Below are 12,076 nucleotides of genomic sequence, written 5' to 3' on the forward strand. Positions count from 1 at the left end.
CCATCTTCCAGTAACACCTTTCTTTTCACCCTGTAATACGTACCCCCCTCACCTCTGTATTAGCATGTCCCTTCCTCCCGTAACACATTTCATCTCACCCTGTAATACGTACCCCCCTCACCTCTGTATTAGCGTGTCCCCTCCTGCAGCAGCACATTTCTTCTCACCCTGTAATACATACTCCCCTCACCTCTGTATTAGCATGTCCCCTCCTGCAGCAGCACATTTCCACCCTCTGCAGCACCATATTCCCTCATTCTGCAAAGCAATTAATTCCCTTTTTTTGTTACGCGATGCCAAGTTTTTCACTTTTAACAAATAGTATATGTATATTATAATGTACATATATAAAACATTATAGTGAGGACGTTAGGGTTCTATTCAGCACCCTTGTCCGCAGTAAATTCAAATTAAGTTTTAAAATAATACAAATAAATATAATCTTTTTCGTTTTCACACATTTGACCAGGATGTACAGTATATCTACTAAAAAGCAAATGGCATCGTCAAAATTTCTAGCATAATAAAAGAACAATGATTGCTGTTCCCTTCCCAGTAGTTGAGTTGAATAATTATGTTTGTCTGGCAGGATCATACGGTTTGAAATAATCACCTATTGACTGCGGCCGCACTCAGCTTCCTGAAAGTCTGTCTGGTAATCACATTCTGACTACTCAGGTTAAACATGATGGGATGATTGCTTATTCCAAATTTACTGAAACGGTCAGATTAAATATTCTCTGATGTTATATCTTATATATGGCTATGCCAGGTTCTGAGATGATGGGGCTTATGTACAGTAATAAGGTGCAACATGCAGTCGCTGCAGAAACTCCTGCGAGTCGTCCTGTATTTTTAAAGCGGCAATCATTTTAAAGGCAAAACCAGCTTGGTAGGAGTTCCTGCAGCAGCTGCATCTCGCAAGTATTACATAAGCCCCTGACATCTCTAACGCTCTTATTACTAATGATATATGACACTTTAGAAATATATTGTACCTTGAATAAAGAGTAAATATTTCCAATGAAAAGGTAAGTTACAGTGGCCGTCCCTGCAAACCCAACGCCTTCTTTACAATTGTTACCTGTACTTAAACAGAACATTTTCCAAAGCAAGACTTAAGTTGTGAAAAAGGGATGTTTACGGTGAAAACGGCTCCTGATTGGACAGTGACTCTTCTAGCAATGCTTCCGGTGTGCATTAACTGTTCACAGTCAGTTCCATGGGGTGTGGATTGAAAGATAGACAGTAAAAAGGTTAACAATGTCTACATAGACACCAGGAGGTAAATTTATCAAAGTCCGATTTTGAGGTCGATTTCAAATCGAATGATAGCAAATAAGGGTTTTGTGTGTTGGGCTATGTAAAAGTGCCAATGTTTTTCCGATGGTCGATTTGAGGCCGATTTGACTAAAAATTAAATTTTAAATTCAATTTTACATTTGATTTGGCCTTTAGTAAATACCTAAAAGCAAAATGGAATACAAATCGAATGAAAATTGCACCTCAAATCACTCAAAATGCAAAATCGACCTTTGATAAATTTACCTCCAGATGTTAGACTGTCAATAGGTCAACAGGGACAAAAGGACGACAGGGACAAAATGTTTACACAGTAAAGGTCGACATGTAAGAGGGTTGACAGGTACAAATGATTGACGGGGTCAAAAGATTAAACACAAAAAAAGGTTGACAAAATAATGGTTGACGCATGATTTTTTTGTTTTCTAAAACTAATCTTCATCCTAACCCTAACCCTCCCCTTGTTGCCTAACCCTCCCTCCTGGTGCCTAACCCTAACCGTTGGGGTAGGTGCCTGACCCTAGTCATCCCATCTAGTGCCTAACCCAAACCCTCCGGTAAGTGCCTAACCCAAACCCTCCGGTAAGTGCCTAACCCTAACCCTCCCACCTGGTGCCTAACCCTAACTGTCAGGATAAGTGCCTAACCCTAACAGTCGGGGTAAGAGCCTAACCCTAACCCTCTGGTAAGTGCCTACCCTAAACCTAACCCTAACCGTACAAAAAAAAAATGTGACGACCATTTTTTGTTTGTCGAAAATTTTTGTGTTTACCATTTGACCATGTCGCCCAAATGTATATGTCGACCTTCTTAAAAGGCGACCTTAGTGTGTCAACCTTTTGTCCCTGTCGACATTTTGTCCCTGTCGAACTATTGCCTGTCTGGTGTCTATCTAGGCATTGGCGACATTTTTACTGTCCATCTATAGACCGGATCCCGTTCCATGTTACCCATACTTGCATAGTCTCAGAATATCCAGGAGACTCCCAAATTTCATTGATCTTTTCTAGACTATGCATTCCAGATCTTGGTACATCTGACAGTTTTGCAGCCCCCATAGAAACCTGCTGTTGGAAACAGAGGGACCATGGCAAATATCGGAGATCTCTGCTACGATCCCTCCATATAACATTCAGGGGATACTTAATATTTGCAGGTATCCACCGAAAACAGCTGTTTTGGGGAATATCCCCTAAATATTTTTGATATATAGGCCCCTTAATGAGGTGAGACTCATCATCACAGACCCCAAATGTCCTGCTTGGACTTCCCCCACAGGGAACTCCAATAGGGGAGGATACAATGGTGGTAAGTATGAAATTACGTGGTACAGTATATTCTGACCCGCTCCATTTAATGGCTAAGAATTAATGTGGCTTTTACTTTTGCACAAGCAGCAATCATGAGGTATAGGATGGGGTGCAAAAGGTGGGACCTTCAACAGACGTCTATTTGAGGAAGACAGTGTTCCTGTAGAGAGAATTCCATTCAGAGCATCATTTATATTAAACATGAATCTCTGATTACCAGGGGCCTCTATCACCCTATGGGCCTCATTCACAGTTGTACGCTTTTAGCACGAGATGTTTCCTGCGGCATTAGCATATTTTAGCAAATTAGCATCGCTGCTGTGTCATTAGCGCAGGAGGAGTCTTGTCCAAACATACTCTCCTACCGGCCTCTGTGATCCGCTGCTGCGTCCGAGGATGCAGACATCAGATCACTTGCGTGAACATCAGCCATATGGGCAGCCGGGGCCAGTGAAGCTGCGTTAGAAGACGCAGGCAATGGCCTCGGCTGGCCCGAGAAAACGATGCTGACATCCTCCATTTTCACAGTATGTCACCCATGCTGCAGATTAGAGGGCACTGTGAGCGATCCCGGGCACCGATCGGCCACTAAAATTGTGATTGTTTTGCTCTTGTAAGTATTTAGCTTTTAACTTTAATTGTACAGTTATGTAATATATTGCCATAATAATAATAATAGAATGGGTATGAAATACCACCGGAGGTTCGATTCCCGTCAGCGGCAGCCCGATAAGAGCAGAGTTAGAAGCAGCGGAAGCCCGACAGCGCTGGAAATCCCGATCGTGGATAGGTAAGTATGTACTAACCTAACCTAACCCCCCTAACCCTAACCCTCCTTAGGGGTGCCTAACCCTAACTTCCCTCCCAAGTGCCTAACCCTAATCCCCCCTCTAAGTGCCTAACCCTAACCACCCCCTTCCCCGCTGCCTAAACCTAAGTCCCCCGGGGGGGTGCCTAACCCTAAGTCCCCCCCGGGGGTGCCTAACCCTAACCCTCCCTCCCCCTAGCCTAAAATGCGGGAAATGCGGGCGTCTACATCTAGACGCCCGGTATTTCACCCTTGCCGGGATATGACAGTCGGGAAGCCGGCTGCCGGTATTTAGGCAGTCGGCTTCCCGATTGCTTCCCATAATAATAATAATAATAATAATAATAATAATAACTTGATTTCCAGTGAAATATGGACAATATACTGTATATTGTTTTTCAAGTACTGCAGAAAGGGTATATACTATAAATACTTTATACAAAAATACAATATTTCTATTTTTCAAAACTGTAACTGAACTCTATACAGTGTGTCTGCTTCTCAGTGTTTATCTTCCAGGGAATTTGATGGTTAAAATTCTTGTAGCACTTTCCCACATGCTATAAATGTAGCATAAAAACTAAAAAACTCCATTTAGTTTGGTATTTATCTTGTTTTTACTGTAGAAAGCGGAGAGGAGACGGTGTCAGGAGAATCGCAAGGGGCAGGTTCCCAGAAAATATATATATATATATATATATATATATATATATAGTAATACCCTGTAAGGTTCCTGATTGCTGCTGGATGATCCAGACTGGAAATTCACATATTGCATTTTTAAACCAACTAAAGATAAATCTTTATAGTTATGACAAATTCTAGAAGGTGCCAGCTCAGATGTAGCAAATCATGTCTCTGAGCATTTGCTGCCTTCTGCTGCAATTAACAGAGAAATAATTGTACACAGTAGGTAATACTAATGCCAACAGCTGCTCACTTTTATGTACTATCTCTGCAAATAGCAAATAGACGTTGGACATATTAAAGAGTTCTGACCATTTTTTTTGTTGTATAAAGGTTAATGTTTACCAAGTGACCCCGAAAATGTATTTATTTATGACAAGTATCCCCTAATGTGTACAGCCATGGCCAAAAGTTTTGAGAATGACACAAGTATTGGTTTTCACAAAGTTTGCTGCTTCAGTGTTTTTAGACCTTTTTGTCAGATGTTACTATGGTATACTGAAGTAAAATGACAAGCATTTCATAAGTGTCAAAGGCTTTTATTGGAAATTATGTACATTACGTTTATGCAAAGAGTCAATATTTGCAGTGTTGACACTTCTTTTTTTCAAGACCTCAGCAATGTGCCCTGGCATGCTGTCAATCAACTTCTGGGTCACATACTGATGGCCGCCCATTCTTGCCTAATCAATGCTTGGAGTTTGTCAGAATTTGTGGGCTCTTGTTTGTCCACCCGCACCTTGATGATTGACCACAAACTCACAGTGGGATTAAGGTCTGGGGAGTTTCCTGGCCATAGACCCAAAAGTTTGATGTTTTGTTCCCCGAGCCACTTAGTTTTCACTTTTGCCTTATGGCAAGGTGCTCCATCATGCTGGAAAAGGCATTGTTCGTCACCAAACTGTTCTTGGGTGGTTGGGAGAAGTTGCTCTTGGAGGATGTTTTGGTACCATTCTTTATTCATGGCTGTGTTCTTAGGTAAAATTGTGAGTGAACCCACTTCCTTGGCTGAGAAGCAACCCCACACATGAATGTTCTCAGGATGCTTTATTGTTGGCATGACACAGGACTGATGGTAGCGCTCACCTTTCCTTCTCTGGACAAGTTTTTTTCCAGATGCCTCAAACAATCTGAAAGAGGATTCATCAGAGAAAATAACTTTAGCCCAGTCCTTAGCAGTACAATCCCTGTACCTTTTGCAGAATATCAGTCTGTCCCTGATGTTTTTCCTGGAGAGAAGTGGCTTCTTTGCTGCCCTTCTTGACACCAGGCCATCTTCCAAAAGTCTTCACCTCACTGTGCATGAAGATGCACTCACACCTGCCTACTGCCATTCCTGAGCAAGCTCTGCACTGGGGTGCCCCGATCCCGCAGCTGAATCAACTTTAGGAGACGGTCCTGACGGTTGATGGACATTCTTGGGCGCCCTGAAGCCTTCTTCTCACAACTATTGAACCTTTCTCCTTGAAGTTCTTGATGATCCGATAAATGGTTGATTTAGGTGCAATCTTACTAGCAGCAATAAACTTGCCAGTGAAGCCATTTTTGTGCAAAGCAATGATGACTGCACGTGTTTCCTTGCAGGTAACCATGGTTAACAGAACAATAATTCAAGCTCCACCCTCCTTTTAAAGTTTCCAGTCTGTTATTTGAAATCAATTAGCATGACAGAGTGATCTCCAGCCTTGTTTTCGTCAACACTCTCACCTGTGTTAATGAGAGAATCACTGACATGATGTTATCCGGTCCTTTTGTGGCAGGGGAAATGTTGTTTTTGGGATTAAGGGGGTCATTCAGACCCGCTCGCGAGTGCAGGATGCTCGCAAGCGGGTCGATGTTACCCCACTGCGCATGCCGTCGCTCCGGGTCTCGCACCAAAGGGGGTGTGCTGTCAATGTTGATTGACAGCATGCCCCCTTTGGTGGGCGTGCTGGGGGCGTGGCTGCCAGACGGAGGCGTTCCCATGGGAACGCCTACCGTCTGAAGCCGGCCCCACTGACATCACTAGTGATGTCAGTGGGAGTGATTTTGGCTCTGATAGAGCCAAAATCACTCCAGGGCTTGCGGCAGCGAGACCCTACCGCAGGGTCTCCGTCGCAAGCCCGATGGTCGCGATGGTCTTGACCACCGCGACCATCATCATGGACGCTCGCATAAGCTGTGGGTGGTCACCCACAGCTATGCGAGCATCCAGGAGGACGCTCCATTTTCATGTAGGAGGGCCCTGATTCAGAGCGAGCGCTCTGGTCAGAGCGTCCGGCTCTGAATCAGGCCCTGAGTTCATTGTCATGGCGGAATCGGTATGTAATGCCGGCATCCAACAGGGGACGGAAAAGTATACTTACCCTCCCCCCATTAACTCTCCCTTCATGTAACCTAACTCTAACACTTCTCACCCCACATCATAAGCCTCCCCTTTAGTTCCTGAACCTAAGTTCCCCTCCTCCATGCCTAAACCTAACCCTTCCCCCTTAGTGCCTAAACCTTACCCCCCTAGTGGTGCCTGACCATAACCCACCCCCCTAGGGGTGCCTAACCCTAACCTCCCCCCCAAAACCTAATGCTAACCCCTTAACTGCCCTAAATCACCCCCCCATCCCGCGGCTAACAGGACAGACGCCCCAGACATTTCTCATTCGGGCACGAGTCCTTATGGATTCCGGCGTCGGGATTAAGATAGGCGTCGGTATTTTGATGCATATCTTAACCCTTGTCGGGATTTCAGCATCAGCATAGACCCCGGCGGCCTTGCGGATGCTGGTCTCATGACTACATCCTGTCATGGCAAAGAGGGACTTTGCAATTAATTGCAATTCATCTGATTACTCTTCATGACATTCTTGAGTATATGCAAATTGCCATCATAAAAACTGAAGCAGCAGACTTGGTGAAAGCCAATACTTGTGTCCAATACTTGTGTCCAATACTTGTGTCGTTTTCAAAACATTTGGCCATGGCTGTACAGTTTACACCTTGGATGAGACACTACTTGGGTTTATGCAGTGGCAGAAGTGCTATCACTTCAGGAATTGCAGTGGGGCTTGGAGTTGAGTTTGGCTCTCGCTCTGTTCTCAGAGAAATTTCAGGGGCCTCTACAGTACTGAGTATGCGCTCATCATGCCTTGGTCCAGCGTACGTGCAATGAAGCCCTGGTAAGGGCTTTACTGCGCATAAGTTGGACACACAGAAGATCAGATGATGCCACCACTGCTGTTCTTCTGAATGAAACATCACTGGGCCCTCCTCTAAATATTTCTATGATGTCCTGTCCTAGGTGAATGTACCACAGATTGACAGTCACAGGCCTTCTTATTATTACGTGGTGATAACCCTAAACTCCTGTGACTGTGGCTGATTAAACCAGGGATAAAGGAGCCTTTTCAATATCCTACTTTGCCAGGCTAGTCTTACTGGGTAGGCATATGCCTTACTAGGTCACTCATGCGAAATACAACCGACAGGCCAAACTTGTAAAAGACAAATTGTAAAAAAGTTGATCAAACTATTTAAAATATATATATTTCAAATATGTTGTCTATTGAAAAAGTTGCTTCATTCAAATAATGCGGCATATTCAATTTTCCTATTTTACCGTCATCCTGAGATGATGGCAACAGAACAAGTATTGTTCTGCAATGATGCTTGTAGGGTGTTTCATCACCTGCGCCTTTTTCTCTGTGATAAATATGCCCGTTAGAGAAGAGGCATTTAAATTTGCCAACAAAGCCAAATCTGTTGCCACGACGATTACAAAGAACAACAAGGAAATACTACTCAGTAAATAAATTCTGAGGAATCATAAACTTATTTTTAATTTATAATTGCTAATCATATTCAATAATCTATCGATTTTTCTGTGGCTTTTTATGGCTCAGAAACAATATTGAAAAAACTCAGCTGCTTTCTCTGCAACACTATTGATTAACTGTTTAGCAGAAAGCAGCAACATTGATTCAACGTTATAAAAAAAAAAAAAAAAAGTGTTACATGTACCTGCCAGATCCCACTGTGATGAATAGGAAGACGTGTGTAAACCCAGCCTACTATGTTATCCTTTATTGATGCAGAACATGCCAGTGGGAATCTCCATCTCACAGATAAATGGATGTAACAATACCTCATTATGGGGTTTATGTAATAGCCTGTGAGATTCCTGCCCATTTGCCCCTTTTTTTAAAGCGGCAATCATTTTAAAACATTCAAAAGACAACAATAATGATTGCCATATTAAAGATACTGTATGGCCAAGTTTGCAGGAATCTTGCTAAACCCTGTGTCTCGGAGGCTATTACATAAACGCTATGGGCCTGATTCAAAGGCACATGTAGCCACCACGACTCTAATAGCAGAGCCACGGTGGCAATAATATTCAAATATTACTTTCAGCCTTCCTTTCATGCACCATCGACACTTATACCTGCCCTATAGGACCTAAGCCCGGCGGATGAAATACCGATGCCGGAAGGCCGGCAGCAGGAGATCTCGACGGAGGTAAGTAAACCATCTAACCCTCCCCTCTTCCCCCCCACCCTAACCATCCTTTAGGGGTGCCTAACCCTAACCTCCCCACTGGGTGCCTAAACCTAACCCCCCCCCCGCACCCTAAACCAAACCGTCCCAGAGGGATGCCTAACCCTAACCTCCCCTGGGGTGCCTGACCCAAGCCCCTACTTCTCCTAGCTTAACCCTAAGTCCCCCCGGGAGCACCTAAACCTAACATTCCCACCCCCCCCGCGGCTACCCGCTCCTGATGCCCAGCTTATTTACAATCAGGAGGCCGGGCATCGGGATTTCGGCATGGGGCTGATGATAGGCGTCGGGATTTTGATGCCTATCATTAGTCTCTTGCCCCTGATTAAACAGTCGGGAAGTAGGCAGTCAGCATTTCAACCGCCGGCTTCCTAACTGCATCCTGCCCTATGGCCTCTGTGGCTGCGGCTCTGCATCTGAGAATGCAGCTGCCTTCACCGACATGCCCGTGACACTCCCACTATGCGCCCACGCAACAGAAGTTTTTGCTTTCACTTCAGGCCACCTCCCAGTCACCACCCAGGAACACTCATGGTTTTGCCTCTTCCTCTTTGTTACCAGTGTTTCCAAATGCAACAGCGCATAGGTGCGTACACACAGGGTAACGCATGCGGCGTAAGGGTTACCAGAATATCTGCGAATGCGCAGTAGCAAATAATCGCTCAACTATGACATTTAGCATGTGTGTCTACATCAAACCCTATATGCTTATTTTATTCCCACCAGAAGGCAGCAACTGCGTATGCTGAGAAGTTGCACTGTGCACGTGCAGGACTGGGTCTGCGATGTCGCTAGCAGTGCCCCAAACTTCACAGCAAGATTTGCATCAGGAAACGTTACAGAAAACGGGGAGTGATAGCCTCTGGGTGTGCCCAAGCCAATAGCTGCATCTTTGGGACGCAGCATCACTGGTCCCTGCTTGTGTGATTTAACCGGACATCCTGAGTAACCTGAGAGCTACTCAGAAGTCCGATGGTCACGCAGTTGAACCGATGCTGCGTCCACACAGAAGCTGGCAGTGGGCACCTTATAACTCAAGACACCTCCTGCGGCTATTGCATTTTTTAGCATAAAGACGCAAAGGTGATACTAACTGTGTCCATCTCTGAATGGGACCCAAAGTGTTAATTGCAGTGTTAAATACATTAAGATTTCAAATAGTTTATCTATTTTCAGAAACCAAAACCAAATTTTGATATGTAATTATTCACCTCAATGTTGGTGCCATTGTCATTCCCACTGTCCAGAAATAAATCTGACAGACGGGTACCATCGGAGAAATCGTGGCCAAAGCTGGGTCGGTTTGTGTCCACAGAATGCCTCCTCCACCGATGTCGGGATGTCTGTAAGTGCACGGAAATACCTTCATCGAGTCCGGACACAATGGGGCTGATTGAATATGACACATCTGTAAGAAACAGAAGCGCAAAATTAAGATAAAATAATACAATTAATGTGGTTAATCAGCAGTAAATGTCTTTTCAAGCTTCCATTAAATCCAAAAGTAAGATATCCACATTAGGCACAACAGAACTCTGTGAATATATAGTAAAATGAAACACAAGCAGAATAATTGCAATCAAGGTGTTCTATAAGACTACAGTATATGTATTAATTGGTATATGAAAAAATAAATTTATAACCGCCAAAGTATTTATTTTGCAAATATATCACCAAACCTATTTGTAAACATATTGTCTAGATCAGTGGTCAGGGAACAGGGGTAAATTACCTCACATGGGGTAAAAATTAAATTCCTGGGGGTAATGGACGGACAGCCGGGCATGCACATGAATCATTCTATAATACAGAATGATTCATATGCATGCCCGGCTGTGCCACAGGGAGGCTCTAAGCGGGACGCCCACTGAGATGTTATTACCAGCGGCGCCCGGCTCCTTCCCTGCAGCACCGCGTTAGCCGGAGGCTGGAGTTCTCTTCTGAACTCCAGCTTCCGGCTCTCTCCATGCACACTATGGGAGAGATGTCACTACTACAGGGGCATAACTATGGGAGGCACTACTACAGGGGCATTATATGGGGGCACAACTACAGGGGCATAACTGTGGGGGCACTACTACAGGGGCAATATATGGGGGCACTACTATATGATTTCCTTCCTTTCAAATCAAGGGGGTAATGTCGGCGTATCTAAATATATTTTGGGGTAAAAGGTAAAAAAGTTCCCTGACCCCTGGTCTAGATACTCTCTAGTAATGTGTATACAGCACTGAGCTATCCTAAATCTCCTGCCATCTTTGGAGATGGGATTTGTGTGTCATCAGTCTTCGGCGGACCACTATTGTTGTTTCGCAAACTGATCATAAACAGATTTGAACAAAATAGACTTTCACGCACATTGCTCTGTTCAAATCCAGTGATGTCAGCAAGATGATCCAACATAGAGGATGACGGTCACAGACAGTGGACACCCTTGAACACAGCAAGAATTAGCTTTTTACCTATAGAATATAATAACTAGGTGTCTGCACCCACTAAGAACTGGACATTTTAACTTGATTGCTAAACGTCAGACCTATGGCCACTGTTGGAATTTCTCAATGTTAAATGACTAGATCCATTGTGGTATCATTAATGTTGACCAGTCAGCCAGATATATATATAAATTATTCTCTCCATCTAAGACAATCTGAGGTGACCATGGGGGTTGTTTGCCAAAAAAGTGTAAATGAGCAGGAACTTTGTTTTGTAAAATGTTTTTGATTGTCTAGCTTGCATTAGACTGATTAACTTGCATTAGAAAACTAATTACCATTCTTTAATGTATATTTGCCTTTTAAACTATTGTACATTCTGTCCATGTTTGTGTGGGTTTCCTCCGACACTTCAAATCCATACTGGTAGTTTAATTGGCGTTTGACAAAAAATGAACCCTAGTGTCCATAGAGAATATAGGGCCTGATTCATCACGGATCGCAACTGCATCCGCGTGCGCAGATCGGTTGATGGTGCATACTGCACATGCGTGTGCACCACAGTGCACGTACGTGAGTTAGCATTGCAATCGAAGGGCAATCACTCACGCAGAAAGAGAGCCATCGCAAAGTGAGTGACGGGAGGTCAGTGTTTGGGGGTGGTGACGGGGGAGTGGTTGGAGAAACGCAGGCGTGCTAGTCCGTTTGAACGCCGTTGCATGGGCGTGCATAAATTAGCTACTGCGACGGCATACAGTACGCAGCTTGAGACTTACTGCGTGCGATGAGGTTAGCAATTTCTGAGAAAGGTCAGACCTGCTGTAATTCTGCGTGAGGGGCCGATGTTACTTGATGTTCCCGATGTATACACAGGACTGCAAGGTATTACGAATGTGAGATAGCGGTAGTGGGCGTCTCTATGCTGGCTGTGCGATGGCTTTGCGATTGCAATCATTAGCATATTTTCGCAGCAGACCTCCGTGTGTAATCGCAGCCACAATCAC

At 44.3% G+C, this 12,076-nt stretch overlaps 1 protein-coding gene across 1 annotated transcript in view; it reads right to left on the reverse strand.

Annotated features, from left to right (window-relative positions):
• Window positions 1-12,076, reverse strand: part of PLXDC2 (plexin domain containing 2) — a 664,573-nt gene that overhangs the window by 392,174 nt on the left and 260,323 nt on the right. The window contains exon 2 of the mRNA XM_088478640.1: window positions 9,849-10,045. Within this exon, the coding sequence (XP_088334766.1) occupies window positions 9,849-10,045 (197 nt within the window). The remainder of the gene's footprint in view (window positions 1-9,848; window positions 10,046-12,076) is intronic.

The sequence above is a fragment of the Taudactylus pleione genome, unplaced genomic scaffold, assembly GCF_031769625.1.
Source record: "Taudactylus pleione unplaced genomic scaffold, aTauple2 ptg000216l, whole genome shotgun sequence".
Taxonomy (NCBI): Eukaryota; Metazoa; Chordata; class Amphibia; order Anura; family Myobatrachidae; genus Taudactylus; species Taudactylus pleione.